At 39.6% G+C, this 17,050-nt stretch overlaps 2 protein-coding genes across 5 annotated transcripts in view; both read left to right on the top strand.

The window, feature by feature from the left end:
• LOC125915395 (uncharacterized) overlaps positions 1 to 858 on the top strand; it is a 53,364-nt gene extending 52,506 nt beyond the window's left edge. The window contains exon 5 of the mRNA XM_049621207.1: positions 473 to 858. Coding sequence (XP_049477164.1) covers positions 473 to 523 — 51 coding nt within the window. The 3' untranslated portion in view covers positions 524 to 858. The remainder of the gene's footprint in view (positions 1 to 472) is intronic.
• Positions 859 to 1,111: 253 nt separating this feature from the next.
• Positions 1,112 to 17,050, top strand: part of CE2H16orf87 (chromosome E2 C16orf87 homolog) — a 36,543-nt gene continuing 20,604 nt past the window's right edge. The window contains exons 1-3 of one of the 4 annotated variants that reach the window (XM_049620928.1): positions 1,112 to 3,502; positions 3,668 to 3,851; positions 11,469 to 11,565. In XM_049620928.1, the coding sequence (XP_049476885.1) occupies positions 3,786 to 3,851; positions 11,469 to 11,565 (163 nt within the window). In that variant the 5' untranslated portion in view covers positions 1,112 to 3,502; positions 3,668 to 3,785. Of the gene's footprint in view, positions 3,503 to 3,531; positions 3,852 to 11,468; positions 11,566 to 17,050 lie in introns of those variants that run through there. The other 3 variants (XM_049620930.1, XM_049620926.1, XM_049620929.1) reach the window with 3 other exon arrangements.

Raw genomic sequence — 17,050 nt, 5'->3', positions numbered from 1 at the left:
TTTGGATAAATATCTAAGATTGGAAATACTGGGTCATAGGCATATGTATATATCTAGTTTTCCTAGACCTTTTCCCAAAGTGATTACACTATTTTATACCCTCCATTCTCACTAACATTTGATGTCACTCTTTTTATCTATTCTGGTGGGTGTGGAGCTGTATCTTATTTTGAGCTACTTTCCCCCTTTCACATTATAAGGAAAATAGGGAGGCAGGCTATGACTGGAGTAGGCACTTAACAGTGCTATCGGGGACCCATGCACTTTGTTCATCCTTAGTGGACTTTGATTATAGTTCTATGGATGGCTTCTGAGGTAGTCAGCCCATTGAGTGTGGGCTGGGTTTTGTGACTAGCTTAGTGACTAGAATACAGCAGAAGCAATGAGATGCCATTTTTGAGATTAAGTTATAAAAAGAGTGTGGCTTCTGTCATGATCATTCTCTCATACTTTTTGGGATTACTCATTCTAGGGAAAGCCAAATTGCTATATTGTGAGGCAGCTCACAATTGCCATGTTGTGAAGAGATGATGTGATAAGGGACAGTCTGCCAACAATCAAAAGAGTGAGCGTAGAAATAGATCTCCTTTTGGTTGAGCATTCAGATGGGATTGCAGAACCACACCTGGATTCCTAACCCAGAGAAACCGAGGTAATGTTTGTTGTTCTGAGCCACCAAGTTTTGGGGTACTTTGTTATGTAACAATAGGTAACTAATATGACACCTCATTGTCTCATCCTAAGATGGCTTTTTGTACCTTCAGGGTCTCTTGTTCATGCCCCAGACAGTAAGAAAAAGTATGAAGGGCAAAGGACAAAGAGTTTTTTTTAATATGAATCTGTTCATTTAAAAAAAAAAATTATTTGGGGCGCCTGGGTGGCGCAGTCGGTTAAGCGTCCGACTTCAGCCAGGTCACGATCTCGCGGTCCGTGAGTTCGAGCCCCGCGTCAGGCTCTGGGCTGATGGCTCGGAGCCTGGAGCCTGTTTCCGATTCTGTGTCTCCCTCTCTCTCTGCCCCTCCCCCCGTTCATGCTCTGTCTCTCTCTGTCCCAAAAATAAATAAAAAAAAAACGTTGAAAAAAAAATTTTTTTTTTTTTAAATAAAAAAAAAAAATTAACCTTTATTTATTTTTGCAAGAAATAGAGCAGAAGCAGGAGAGGGGCAGAGAGAGGGAGACAGAATCAGAAGCAGGCTCCAAGCTCCGAGCCGTCAGCACAGAGCCTGACGCGGGGCTGGAACCCACAAGTGGTGAGATCATGACCTGAGCCAAAGTTGGACGCTCAGCCGACTGAGCCACCCAGGCGCCCCGAATCTGTTCATTTTTATCAGGAACTCAGAACCTTTCCAGAAAATCCCACCTCAGCAGACTTTGGTTTATATCTTTTTGGCCAGATAACGCCACTCAGCAGACTGGTTTGTATCTTACTGACCAGATAACTCCACATGACCACTTTTAGCTAGAAGGCATCTAGAGAGAAGCAGGGACCTAGATGGAGTTTGTGTCAGCCAACTGTCAGTGTCTGCCACATTAACCATTTTGGAAACCCCATAGAGTTAAAGACATTAAAAGACCTCTTCATTAACACCTACCCCAGCCAAGTGAGCTTTTGAGGAAATTTCCAGAAAAAGGAAATGAAACTTTCAGAAAACTCCTCAGGGCTTGGATTGCAGGGCCTAGGTTTCTGATTCGTGTCCCACCCCATTCTTGGAAAACTGCAGCACTATCTTCCATGGCTCCTTCTAGTCCTCCAGTCCTTTGCAATAGATACTTCAGACCTATCCTGGAAATACTTCTGATAACTCTCTGCCACAGCAAAATGGCTTCTCAAGTTTTGCTAACATTATGGCCTTCATATTTTTTTAGTCCCTCTCCTCTCCTTTAGTGACCTTTCTTTTCTCCTGTCTCAGGTCTGATAACTTAAATTTTGCTGGACCAATCATTCTCAAATTCAAATCGAATCGTGTTACTCCAACTTAAAACCCTTATTGCCCCATTGTCCTCAGGATGAATCCTGAACTTCCCATGGTAGCGAAGACCCTGCATAACTGGATATAGCACACCTCCCCAGCACTTTGCCCTGCACTTGGTATTCCCACACCAAATTGCTTACTTTCTCTGCCCCATCTGCCTGAGACCTCCACTTGACATCCTTAGGGATTCAGCTGTGGAGATGACTTTTCTAGAAAGCTTTCTAGGACTTCTAACTCCCTCAACAGTGGGGCAGGTGACCTCTTAAGTAGCTCAGTAGTTGTTACAAATTCTTTTCCCTTTATGGGGGAAAAGGCCATACCAGGTTGATCTAGTAGAAATTTCAAATAATATGAATTGAATGGATATATGAATGATAGGGAATGAAAAATAAGTCTTCCTATTCCTGCTGTCCATTTCCTTTTCTCCAGTTTCTCAATACATATTCAAGTATAAATACATTTTCATATTATTTTTATAAGGTGTTCTGTACCTTGTTTTTCCAATTAACACTTGTTTTAAAATTTTTTCTTAATATTTATTTTTGAGAAAGCACAAGCAGGAGAGGGGCAGAGAGATGGAGACAAAGAATTCGAAGCAGACTTCAGGCCCTGAGCTGTCAGCACAGAGCCCTACGCAGAGCTTGAACTCATGAACCTTGAGATCATGACCTAAGCCGAAGTTGGATGCTTAAGGTGCTCCAACACTGTATTTTGGAGACCATTATATCACTTCATACAGATCTATCTCATTCTTTAAAGAACTGCAGCGATATTCTGTTGCGTGCATGCCTTAATTTGCCCAAGCAATTTGTTGTCCTACACCTGGACTGTTTCTGATTTTCTCTGACAAGCAGAGACGCAAAGTGCAATATCTTTGCACAAATGGATTTGAGTACAGGTGGAAAATATCTTTTCCACTATTAGGGGTGAATTGCTAGATTATGGGGCTAGGTCAATGGCTATGTGGATTTAAAATTTTGGTATGAAGTTCTAAATAGTCAACCGATTTACTCTTCCTATCAACCGCCCAGTTCTGCTGTATTCTAATATTAGGCCATGTACCACAGTAGTCTGCATATTTTTTGAGGGCAGGCACTTCCTAGTATTCACATTTGTCTGGCTGGCAGAATTAGCTTTCAATATTTGAGTTAACGTTGAATTTTGTATCTCTTAGTGCCGATTCTAGGCTTGACATACAGCAGACTCAGCAGGTGTCTATTACAATTCCTCAATAATTAGAGTGGCTAACGTTCACTGAAGTGTATTAAATGCCGCGACTTGCGCTAAGCGCGCTTTCTCTTCCACCACTTTCACTCACGATCTTCTTCCTCCCGGGGGGAGGGGGTGTCCAGCACCACGACCCGCCTTATCTGTGCATTCGTTGGCCGATCCCGACGCCCGTTACTGCTGAGCCACGCCCAAGCCACGCCCCCACGCATTCCGCAGGGCCAGGAGAAGGCGTTGGTCATTGTGGACCTTCGAGACCGTCTCTTCTCGTGAGAATCTGGACACGCTCGAAGACCGGCGCCGTGAGTGTGGGAGCGCGTCTCGCGGGCGGAGTCGACGCGAGTCGACGCGAGAGGCCTGCGGCCGCTGCTGGTGCACGCCACCGCCCCCCCTCCCCCGGCACGCAGGCTCCGTGCGAATTCGCGCACGCGCGCGCGCACCCGCCCAACCCTTGGTCTGGCCAGCAGGGACCCGCCTGGCGGAGGCAGGGCCGATGAGGTACTAGGGGAGGAGCCCGAGCTACTGCCGCTGCCGCCGCCGCCGTCGCCGCCGCTGCTGCCACTGCCTCCGCACCCGGAGAGGAGCATGTCTGCAACTCGAGCCAAGAAAGTGAAGATGGCCACCAAATCGTGCCCCGAGTGCGACCAACAGGTGGGCGCAGAGGACCGGGCGAGTGCGCGGACGGGCGGCCGTTGGCTGTGGAGAGGCCGCTTCGCCGGGTTCGGGAGGCCGAGTGGACGGGCCGCTTGGGCTCGGGGGCTACAGTGGAAGCCCGGAACGGGCCGGGCTGAGCCGAGGGGGTGCCAGGGAGGCGCTCAGGGTCGCAGTCCGGCCGGTGCCCACCTGGCAGCGTCAGCCAGGCGACTGTGTGCGCGGGAGGGAGGCGTGGGTTTGTCTGGAGCCTGTCCGGACCCTCCCCGAGTCGCCTGGCCGGCTCCGGTTGACAGCGGCGGGAGTGTGGGGGCAGCGGCCCAAGTGGACGAGCACGGCCCCTTCAGCTCCCTTTCTGCCCGACGAGAATGCCCGATGTGCCCGGCTCCAGGCTCCTGGGTTCTGGCTCCGAAAGCGGCTCCTGCCACGCAGGGTTGCTTTGTTCACATAAGATGTATACAGTGAACCCCCAAAACTGTTCTGCCGCGAGCTAGGCGGAGGCTTAATGTGACAAAAGGGGCCGCAATGCAATGGTTTCAAGTTTAGGCGAATTTGGACAATTTTTTTCTTCTAAATATATATTCCTTATAGTTTTGAGGGAAATAAAAGTGAATCTTTACATTGTTTTTTGTGAAACATTATTGAATAACGCCCCCATTGAAGCCCTTGTCTTCTGGGCGCTCCTCACTTCCCCCACCCGCCCTCGTATCCGCTGTTAAAAATTTGGCGTTTCTGCTTCCAGATCTTTTAAAAAATTTGTATGTAGTTTTATGAATTTTAAATGACTTCTTTCTGCACAGAATTAATAGTGACAGCTGTAATTTTTAAAATCGCATTTTACTGTTTGTTAGTTTTATGCATGCCTCATTGTTTACTAGAATAATGGACGTTCCTCTAAGTCTTACAATCTATTGAGTTAAAACTCTCAATAAAACCATCTGAAGGCCCTTATTACATGCCAGTGTGCAGATCTGGGTGTGATTTTTTTCTTTTCTACTGAGGCAGTTTTTTCAAAATGACTACCTTTCTCCCCCCCTTTTCTTTAAAAAAAAATATTTTTCTTTAAAACAGGAGTAGTATGGCTCCAGTAAATAGCTGGAGAGCTTTTTAAAAAAATAACATGCTGATGTTAGTGCATTCTTTAAGAGCAATCTCGTACGTTGATCTAATCTAGTAAAAGAAAACATTACATGTTTCAGTATATTTTATGAGCAGTGATAGAAATTTAAGGAAGGAAGATTGTGTAAGGAGAATTAGTTTATTGATCTTTTGAGTTTATTGGGTATGCAGTATAAAAACAATTTAGCCATGTTTTTTGAAGTAAAGTTAAACTTCTATTCTTACCATTAAAATTTGCTAAATCTGACAAAATTGGATTTTGTGATTTAAGTGTCTTTGCTAGATAATATCAATATTTAAATCATTTCCATTTGTTCTAATGAACTTCAGTATAAGGTTTACATGGTATGCTTTATGCATTCCAGTTTTTGTAGGGCACAAGTTATTGCAAGTCTTGACCTTGTTTTACTTGGCATAATGGAATCTTTTGGGAAGAATAACCTGTTTTTAATATCCTGGTTAAAGAAAAAGGAAAGGATAATAAACTTGTTAGGAGTCCCCTTAATTGTTCAGCAAAATGTGATGAGCATTTTATTTGTAAACATACATTAATTTTGTCACACACACACAAAACTCCCCCTCCCCCCAGCTGCCATTACAAAATACCATAGATAAGGTGGCTCAAACAGTAGTAATTTATTTTTTCACAGTTCTAGAGGTTGGGAGTCCCAGATCCTCGCAGAGAGTGAGCTTTCTGGTTCTGTTCTTTTTTTATAAGGGCACTAATGCCATCATGAGGGCCCCACTCTCGGGACTTTAAACCTGATTATCTAATCTCCAAATACCTTCAGATTAGGGGTTAGCATTTCAATTTATGAATTTTGGGAGGGACACGATTCAGTCCACAGCAAGCTACTATATAATTTAAAATGTTGGTTTTGTTTTTTATTCTAAATATTTAAGAGAATATAATATACATGAGGACTAATTAAAATTTTTGGTGATTTTTGGGGCTCCTGGATGGCTCAGTGAGTTAAGGGTGCCACTCTTGATTTTGGCTCAGGTCATGATTTCATGGTTTGTGAGTTCCATTCGAGCCTTGGGCTCTGCACTGACAGTGAGGCACCTGCTTGGGATTCTTTCTCTCTTTCTCTCTGCCCCTCCCCTGCACCTGTGCTCTCTCAAAAATAAATAAACATTAAAAAAAACCTTTTGGTGATTCTTAAAAATGATTTATCTTTTACTAAAAGCAACTGGATTGAAGGCAACAAAAGATTAATTTTAAATTTCTAATTATTGGAGAATACAATCTTCCAATGGTTACAAATGAGAAAAAAATTATAATCTAGAAAGCCATTTTTTTTAAAAAAAAAACTTTTTTTTTTCAACGTTTATTTTTGAGACAGAGAGAGACAGAGCATGAACAGGGGAGGGGCAGGGAGAGAGGGAGACACGGAATCTGAAACAGGCTCCAGGCTCTGAGCTGTCAGCACAGAGCCTGACGCGGGGCTCCAACTCACGGGCCGTGAGATCATGACCTGAGCCGAAGTCGGACGCCCAACCGACCAAGCCACCCAGGCGCCCCTAGAAAGCCATTTTTTAAAAAAGTATTTATTTATTTTGAGAGAGAGTTCATGTATGCGTGTGTGGGAGGGGCATAGAGCAAGAAGGAGAGAGAAAATCCCAAGCGGGCTCTGTGCTGTCAGCACAGAGCCCGTATGTTCTGTTTCTGTGTGTGTAAAAGTTTAAAAACAGGTACAGAGATCAAGAAAGACATAGATTTTCAGTTGCTTTGTAACATACCCTTTATATCCTGTATTGAAAATACAGTTCTGAAACATCTAAACCACAATACTTTTCATTTTCGAGAGGTTTCACATCAAGTAGCTCAAATTATTGAACCATCTTGTATATAGGAATATTCAAGATTCTTATTAGTTATCTGGTATCTTTTGTATATGTGTCTGTTTTTGCCTTAAATTTTTTTAATAAAGCAGTTTTTTTTCCATTTATAGGAAATGTTATGTGTTATGTTGCAAACGTGTCCACTGTAGGTCACTTTGGTTCTGTTAGCAAGGAAATGTAAATGGGTTCTCTGTAGTGTGGTTATTTTGAACTTTTGAAAATCAATGAAACAATATAGAACCAGGGTCTTGTTTTTGCACTTGTTTTTTTACCCGATGCAGGGCTTGAACTCGTTAACTGCAAGATCATGACCTGAGCCAAAGTCAGACACTTAACTGACTGAGCCACCCAGGGCCCCTATTTTTACCTTTTTTACTTGTAAACAATCTGAATGCACTTTACAAGGGATAAATTGATACACAATAAGTCATCAGTAAACAAATTTTAGGTTTTTTATTATTTTTTTTATTTTAAAATCCTGAGAGTATAGCATTAGAACTTTTGTTAGTATCATCTTTGTCATTACAACTGAAATTTGAAGGAAATTTAGGATTTTTTTGTTTAAAATCCAAATTGTACTATAAAAGAGCAATATTACTGAAGTCCACCCTATTTAATATTCTTTTTCTAGGATCTGGGTTTTGGTGGTGGTTGGTTGTGTTTTTATCAGAGTTGGGATTAGGGGAAGGACAACTTTCCATTTAAAAGGGACTTTAGGGTAACTTAGCTCAGGTGCATGAATGTTTCTAGTCCTAAAACATTTACTAAGGGATGAAAATCCACCTATCGATTGGTGTTTGTACATTCTTTATCCCAAAGGCAAATGTACATGTCTCACTTAAGTGCAGCCCTCTGTTAATTCTGGATATGGGTTGATATATTATTCTTGTGTATAAGACAGAGACCTAAATTTATATTTGTTCGGTTTTAGTGACTGGAAGAATATGCTTGCTGAGTAGCAAAAGACCTTTTGAGCAAGAAAATCATGTTTCTGTGTTTTTTGGATAGCACTAATTTAAAATAGTTTACAGTACAGTGAATTACCTTAATAGTGTAAGTGTAAAGGAAATGAGTCAGTACCTTTGAATTTGATTTCTGTGAAGATGTGAAATTTTAAAATGACAAACATCTATTTTGGGTACATTTTACAGTAGTAAAAAATGTAACATTACATTTTCTGTCCTGGTTTGAAAGAATCTCATCATATTCTTGATAAAGCATGCTTGTTGAGCTATCTGGAGTTTGATTATTTTTATAGGATTCATTGTGATTTTTCTGAAATTGCAAACTAGAGATCCTTTGTTTAGTATTTTCATGTAAAAAAATTCTATCAAAATATTAATTTAGCTTAATCAGATCAAGTATTTATATTTTAGACCATGAAGCATTTTTCATATATATGGATAAAAAGCTTTATAATTGTAGCTAAGCTTTCACACAGGCAAAACAATGGGCAAATGGAATTTATCTTGAAAAGTAAATTACAATTTTCTGACCATAATTATTCTGAGTACTTTTTATTGAGATTACTTTCTGGTTTTTGGTGAACATGTCTTTTTTTTTTTTTTTTTTTTGTACTTTATTTTTTTATTTTTTTTTATTTTTTTTTTTAATTTTTTTTATTTTTTAATATATGAAATTTACTGTCAAATTGGTTTCCATACAACACCCAGTGCTCATCCCAAAAGGTGCCCTCCTCAATACCCATCACCCACCCTGCCCTCCCTCCCACCCCCCATCAACCCTCAGTTTGTTCTCAGTTTTTAACAGTCTCTTATGCTTTGGCTCTCTCCCACTCTAACCTCTTTTTTTTTTTTTTTTTCTTCCCCTCCCCCATGGGTTTCTGTTACGTTTCTCAGGATCCACATAAGAGTGAAACCATATGGTATCTGTCTTTCTCTGTATGGCTTATTTCACTTAGCATAACACTCTCCAGTTCCATCCATGTTGCTACAAAAGGCCATATTTCATTTTTTCTCATTGCCACGTAGTATTCCATTGTGTATATAAACCACAATTTCTTTATCCATTCATCAGTTGATGGACATTTAGGCTCTTTCCATAATCTGGCTATTGTTGAGAGTGCTGCTATAAACATTGGGGTACAAGTGCCCCTATGCATCAGTACTCCTGTATCCCTTGGATAAATTCCTAGCAGTGCTATTGCTGGGTCATAGGGTAGGTCTATTTTTAATTTTCTGAGGAACCTCCACACCGCTTTCCAGAGCGGCTGCACCAGTTTGCATTCCCACCAACAGTGCAAGAGGGTTCCTGTTTCTCCACATCCTCTCCAGCATCTATAGTCCCCTGATTTCTTCATTTTGGCCACTCTGACTGGCGTGAGGTGGTATCTGAGTGTGGTTTTGATTTGTATTTCCCTGATGAGGAGCGACATTGAGCATCTTTTCATGTGCCTGTTGGCCATCCGGATGTCTTCTTTAGAGAAGTGTCTATTCATGTTTTCTGCCCATTTCTTCACTGGGTTATTTGTTTTTCGGGTGTGGAGTTTGATGAGCTCTTTATAGATTTTGGATACTAGCCCTTTGTCCGATGTGTCATTTGCAAATATCTTTTCCCATTCCGTTGGTTGCCTTTTAGTTTTGTTGGTTGTTTCCTTTGCTGTGCAGAAGCTTTTTATCTTCATAAGGTCCCAGTAATTCACTTTTGCTTTTAATTCCCTTGCCTTTGGGGATGTGCCGAGTAAGAGATTGCTACGGCTGAGGTCAGAGAGGTCTTTTCCTGCTTTCTCCTCTAAGGTTTTGATGGTTTCCTGTCTCACATTCAGGTCCTTTATCCATTTTGAGTTTATTTTTGTGAATGGTGTGAGAAAGTGGTCTAGTTTCAACCTTCTGCATGTTGCTGTCCAGTTCTCCCAGCACCATTTGTTAAAGAGACTGTCTTTTTTCCATTGGATGTTCTTTCCTGCTTTGTCAAAGATGAGTTGGCCATACGTTTGTGGGTCTAGTTCTGGGGTTTCTATTCTATTCCATTGGTCTATGTGTCTGTTTTTATGCCAATACCATGCTGTCTTGATGATGACAGCTTTGTAGTAGAGGCTAAAGTCTGGGATTGTGATGCTTCCTGCTTTGGTCTTCTTCAAAATGACTTTGGCTATTCGGGGCCTTTTGTGGTTCCATATGAATTTTAGGATTGCTTGTTCTAGTTTCGAGAGGAATGCCGGTGCAATTTTGATTGGGATTGCATTGAATGTGTAGATAGCTTTGGGTAGTATTGACATTTTGACAATATTTATTCTTCCAATCCATGAGCAGGGACTGTCTTTCCATTTCTTTATATCTTCTTCAATTACCTGCATAAGCTTTCTATAGTTTTCAGCATACAGATCTTTTACATCTTTGGTTAGATTTATTCCTAGGTATTTTATGCTTCTTGGTGCAATTGTGAATGGGATCAGTTTCTTCATTTGTCTTTCTGTTGCTTCATTGTTAGTGTATAAGAATGCAACTGATTTCTGCACATTGATTTTGTATCCTGCAACTTTGCTGAATTCATGTATCAGTTCTAGCAGACTTTTGGTGGAGTCTATCGGATTTTCCATGTATAATATCATGTCATCTGCAAAAAGCGAAAGCTTGACTTCATCTTTGCCAATTTTGATGCCTTTGATTTCCTTTTGTTGTCTGATTGCTGATGCTAGAACTTCCAGCACTATATTAAACAACAGCGGTGACAGTGGGCATCCCTGTCGTGTTCCTGATCTCAGGGAAAAAGCTCTCAGTTTTTCCCCGTTGAGGATGATGTTAGCTGTGGGCTTTTCATAAATGGCCTTTATGATCTTTAAGTATGTTCCTTCTATCCCGACTTTCTCAAGGGTTTTTATTAAGAAAGGGTGCTGGATTTTGTCAAAGGCCTTTCTGCATCGATTGACAGGATCATATGGTTCTTCTCTTTTTTTTTGTTAATGTGATGTATCACGTTGATCGATTTGCGAATGTTGAACCAGCCCTGCATCCCAGGAATGAATCCCACTTGATCATGGTGAATAATTCTTTTTATATGCTGTTGAATTCGATTTGCTAGTATCTTATTGAGAATTTTTGCATCCATATTCATCAGGGATATTGGCTCAAACATATATTTTAGAAAATACTACCTCTTATCCCACATTTTTTTCCCTTGCTCTGATTCTGTTATGGTGTTCTATGGGTCACTCTCATCAGCACATGTTTATCATGCATTTTCTATATTCATGGTATTTTTTTTTTTTTTAATTTTTTTTTCAACGTTTTTTATTTTATTTTTGGGACAGAGAGAGACAGAGCATGAACGGGGGAGGGGCAGAGAGAGAGGGAGACACAGAATCGGAAACAGGCTCCAGGCTGCGAGCCATCAGCCCAGAGCCTGACGCGGGGCTCGAACTCACGGACCGCGAGATCGTGACCTGGCTGAAGTCGGACGCTTAACCGACTGCGCCACCCAGGCGCCCCTATATTCATGGTATTTTAAAGCATTAGGAGAATGTAACGATGTATAGGACATAATACCAGTGTCAATTTGTTGTAAGGGGGTGGGGTTTAAATAAATCTATGATCCCTACTTCAATAATTTATCATTCAGTTCAGGAGACTACATAAACACTGAGAAGTTCAATAGAAGAATAGTAATAATACACTTTTTCTTATTTTTGTACAGGTTCCTGTTGCATGTAAATCGTGTCCCTGTGGTTACATATTTATTAGCAGAAAACTTTTAAATGCAAAACACCCAGAAAAATCACCACCTTCTACAGGTAATTGTGAAAGTTTACCACATATTTAGCTTTTTGATGTAGAAATGTAAAACTAATTTTTGTGAATTTAGTATTTACATCTCTGTTGAAGTTAAAAATTAAAACCTATTAAAGTATGCCTTTGGTTCTTATTAGCTGTTGGAAATCAGTTTATGACATTAGTTTGCCCTTCATTCCATTTAAATGTTAACTCCCTTATAATGCTGATGAATCTGTTTATTATTGGAGGATGTGTCTCGACATAGAAGAGTTTTAAAGAAGGGAGTGATCTGATCTGATTTTTACAAATTAAATAGTTTAATTAAGGTATAATTGATATTCAATAAATAGCACATATTTAAAGTGTACAGTCTGATAGGTTTTGTCATAACATTACACCTGTCATCAAAATCAAGGTAATGAAAATGTCCATCTTTCCAAAAGTTTTCTAGTTCCCCTTTGTTACTCTCTTCTTGCTACCTTCACCCCCACAAAACCACTGATGTGTTTTCTGTCACTATTCTTAGAACTTTATATAAATAGAATCATACAGTATGTACTCTTTTTTTGCCTGGCTTTCACTGAGCATAATTTAAGATTCAGCCATATTGTTGTGTTTATCAATAAGAATCAATTGCTTTTTACTGCTCACTAGTAATTTTTGTATGGCTATGTGACAGTATGTTGTTTATTCACTGGTTGATGGACATTTGGTTTTACCCCCTCAGTGCTGGTAAAATTTATAACAACTTTCAAGTTTTTTTTTTTTTTTAACTAGTAACTGGAAAAATATAACTTGATTTTGATGTGAATATAAGTTTTAGACATATTGGTTATTTTTTATAATTCTCTCATTTAGAATATCTAAAAAATAATTTTGTTGGAGTTTTACTTTCCCATTAATGTAGACAAATTGGATTTATTCAGTGAGTATATTTATTAAAAGATGAAATTTTGTTGTTTATCCTTGCGTGATATTAGAAGAGTGATGATCTCCAAATAAAAGTAAATTGATTACAAATAAATTTTGAGTGACTGCTGTATGCTAGGCATTGTTCTAAGCCTTGGGCGTAAAGTAATGAATGAAATCTGTCAAGGGAGGTTCACTGCTGTCATGGAGCTTACATTCTTGTGGGCATGAGATAGACAATGAACAAATAAAAAGGGCAGTTACTGGCTTGTGATAAATGCCTTGTAGGAAATTAAAATAGATTGCTGTCCTAGTATGTGACTAGAAGGCTACTTTTGATTGAGTGACTGGAGAAGGCCTCTCTGAGAAGGGACATTTAAACTGAGACTGAATTGGAACAAGGGGCTAGCCCTGATAAGATCAAGAACATTCTTGACAGATGAAATAGCAAATGCAAAAATTTTAGGGCTGAAAAAATTTTGGTGTATTTTAGGAACAAAAAGGCCAGTGTGGTTGCAGTGTAGACAGTAAGAGCAGGGGAATGTGGGAGATGAGGCCAGAGGGATAGGCAGGGGCCAGATTGCATACAGTTTTGTAAACCAGAGTAAGAAGTTTTGGATTTTGTTCTTAAAATGTGAGGAGAAACTATTCCTCGGATGTGGGATGGAGTGAGGTAAAGGTAGCATGATCTGATTTGCCTTTCAGAAATAACCATTTTGGCTGTTGTCTAGAGAAAGGTGTACAAGACAGAAGTGGGCTATTGCAGTATGTTAACTGAGTGAAAATACTAAGAGAGTGGTTAGGTTATAGTAGCAGATGATTCAAGAATTATTTACATTTATGTCTGTGAGAGGTCTGCTTATTCTAGGAGTCAAGAAAATTATTTAATTCCATTTCTGCCTCTGTTTAAGTTTGTTCCCATTCATTATGAGAATAAAGGCTTTGCTGGATTAGTTATACAAGAGTCATCCAGAGAGCTTGTTAAAAATGGGTTCTCCTGGGTCATATTCTCTAAAGAGTTTGGTTCAGGTATGGAAATCCTGGAATGATTCATTCAGTAGATTTCTGGGTGGTGTGTCAACTCAGTTCTGGGTCTCCAAAATGAGTAAGACATAGTTTGTGCCCCTTAGCGGGACAAATGTGTTAATTTTTTTTATTCAACAAATATTTTTGAGCTCCTTCTGTATACCAATGGCTCAGGTGAGAAATGAGATAAAGAAGAAACCCAGCAAGGATAGAGAGAAGGGACAGATGCTGCAATTAAGGAATTGGAATCACTTGAACCAGAGGGAAGACTTTTACAGTGACTCCCAATGACTTGAATTACTGGTTAGAAAAGGAATATAAAAAGGAAGACAAGTTTTGAGGGAAAGATGAAGAATTTAGTTTTGGATGTGGTTGTGAAATATCCTTGTGGGTTATTTTTTTCCCCATTGGACATAGAGTTTGAAGCTTAGGGAATAGCCGTAACTGGAGATAAATCTCTTTTTTTATGCTTATTTACTAATTTTGAGAGAGAGTGCACGCATGAGTGCACGTGCACTCCTGAGCAGGGGAGGGGTAGAGGGAGAGAGCGGGAATCCCAAGCAGGCTCCAAGCCCATCCTGAGCCCTATGCAGGGCTCCATCTCACAGTGTGAGATCCTGACCTGAGCTGAAATCAAGAGTTGGATGCTTAATGGACTGAGCCACTCAGGTGCCCCTGGAGATAAATCTTGTTGTGTTTTTTTTTTTAATATTTGTTTATTTTTGACAGACAGAGGCAGAGCATGAGCACGGGAGGGGCAGAGAGAGTGGAAGACAGAGAATCTGAAGCAGGCTCCAGGCCTGCTGACAGCATAGCTCCCAACTTGGGGCTGGAACTCACCCGCTGTGAGATCAAGACTTGAGGCGAAGTCGTTGGACTGAGCCATCCTGGCGACCCTGGAGATAAATCTTTTGAGCCATTAGTGAATGGTAGTTGTCATCATGGAAATGGAGGAGATTGTGCCCTAGGGTCTATAGGGTAGGAAAAGGAAGGAGTTCAGAGACTGAACTCTGGCAAACTCCAGTCATAAATGGTGGAGGTTGTTAGGGAGTTCAGGTCAACTGAGAAGATGTACATGTACATGTCAGCTGTAGGGGAACAAACAAAAGAGAGTGGTGGTACTTAAGTCATGGTGATAAATAAGAGGCAGTTCATTATTATTTTACATTTGGAATTTCCTGAGGTTCTGTTGTTTAATAAAAAGTGGCCTTGTGACCTTGAAGTAAAGATGAGACAATAAAGCCTAGAAATTCCCTGGAGGAGGAAGAGGAACCAGCAAAAGAAACAAAAAATAGTTAAAAAAATGGAGGAACATCAGAAGTAGACTGTGCCGTAGAAACCAAAGGAGGAAAAGGTTTTAAGGAGAAAGGTTAAGAATATTCAAAGCCTAGAAAACAGTTTGGTATAGTACAAACATGGAAGTTGGAAACCTTGGCTTCAGATTCAGATTCCAATTTTGTCACTCTCTAACAAGTTAATTAACCCCTGAGTGGCTGCTACTTACTTGCATGTAAGGTAGATTTATAGTATCAACTGTAGAGGATTGAAGTGCAGATGAAGTGCATATAAAAATGGCTAATGTAAACAAAGTTTAGTATGTTATAGGTACTCAGTAAATGTTCATTTTTACAATTAAATTTCTTAAAAGTAAGATTTACCTTGGTTAGTTTGTAGTATGTGGGAGATTGAGAAGAGTATAATTTTTAAAATGTCTACAGTTACCAAGTACTTGATGAACATTGGTCAATGGGATCCAAAACATTTCAGTTTTAATAAGAATTTATAAAATAAAAAATGAAAATGGACAATATAATATATATCTGGAAGGATGATGAATTTCACTAATAATTAGGGAAATGCAGTTGAAATAAAATACCATTCTTTTTACCCATATTCTGACAAAAATGTAAAGGATTTCCAAGTACTTTTATTAATATGGTGGAATGAGTACTTTCATACTAGTGGTGAGGTTATAAAACACCACAGCCTTTTTGCAGAACAGTCTGACAGTAGTTGTTAAAAGATTTAAATGCACATAACCTAGAATCTAGACTTCTTTATCAATAGGTATGTAACCTGGAGATAGTTGTTTATAATACACAATGAAATACTTAACTAGGATTTTCAGGCAACAGTGTTTATAATAGGAAAAGTGAAGCCAGATATTATCAATGGGGAGTGATTAAGTAGGGTACGTCTTTTAGGGAACAATAGTATATGCTAATTAGAGAGAATGGTGCAAATTGTTATGTATTGACATGGAAAAATCTCTAAAAGTTAATTTAAGAAAAAAAGTACAGGGCGTGCCTGAGTGGCTCTGTAAGTTAAACATCCAGCTCACGACTTTGGCTCAGGTCATCATCTCACAGTTGGTGGGTTTGAGCCCTGTGTCAGGCACTGCTTGGGTTTTCCTCTCTCTCTCTCCCTTTCGCTCTCCCTCCCTTTCTCCCTCCCTTTCTGCCCCTCCCCCACTCGTGCCGTGTGTGTGTGTGTGTGTGTGTGTGTGTGTGTGTGTGTGTGTGTGTGTCTGTCTCTCTCTCTCTCTCAAAATAAATAAACTTTAATACTTAAAAAAAAAAATACAAAACGATACTTGCATGAACTTTTTTTTTACAGAAGTTTTTTTTTCTTGTAATGAGAACTTTAAATATTTACTCTTAGTAACTTCCAAATATGCAATAGAGTATTATTAACTATAGTCACCATGTTGTATGTTACTTGTCATGACTTATTTATATTGTTGTTAGAAACTTGTACTTTGTATATTGTATAGTGTTACTGGAAGCTTGTAGGACCCTCTTCAACCCAGATTACCCCCCACCCCACCCCATCCCCGCAAACCTGCCAAGTCTCACCTCTGGCAACCACCAATCTGTTCTCTGTTATTTATGAGTTTAGGTTTGTTTTTTAAGATTTCACATATAAGTGGGATTATATGGTATTTATCTTCCTTTGTCTAACATATCACTTAGCATATCGCCATCCATGTTGCCAAAAATGGCAAGATTTTATTCTGTCAATTCTGTTTTACGACTGAATAATACTCCACATAATCTTTATCCATTCATCCATCAGTGGACACTTTAGATTGTTTCCAAATCTTGGCTATTGTAAATAATGCTGCAATGAACATGGGGTGCATGTATCTTTTCAAGTTAGTATTTTCTTTGGATAAATACCCAGAAGTAGAATTGCTGTATCATGTGGTAGTTCTATTTTCCATTTGTTTTTAATTTTAAGACCCCACAAAATGATTTCTACATGGGTAGATCACTAAATAAGAAGGGAGGAATCAAGGAAGACTTTTACTTACACAAACATTTAAAACAGGAAAGAGAGCCATCTGTAAAGTTCAGATTGCAGTTATTTTAAAAATGAAATCAAAGCTGTAGAAGATAATCTTAAATTTCAGTGGGTTGAATTTTTTTTTTAATTTTTTAAATGTTTATTTTGAGAGAGAGAGAGAGACAAAGCATGAGCAGGGGAGGGGAGAGGTAGAGGGAGAGACAGAATCTGAAGCAGGCTCCAGGCTCTGAGCTGTCAGCACAGAGCCTGATGTGGGGCTCGAAC

The sequence above is a fragment of the Panthera uncia genome, assembly GCF_023721935.1.
Source record: "Panthera uncia isolate 11264 chromosome E2 unlocalized genomic scaffold, Puncia_PCG_1.0 HiC_scaffold_19, whole genome shotgun sequence".
In the NCBI taxonomy this organism is placed as follows: domain Eukaryota; kingdom Metazoa; phylum Chordata; class Mammalia; order Carnivora; family Felidae; genus Panthera; species Panthera uncia.
This window is presented reverse-complemented; position numbering and strand designations above follow the sequence as displayed.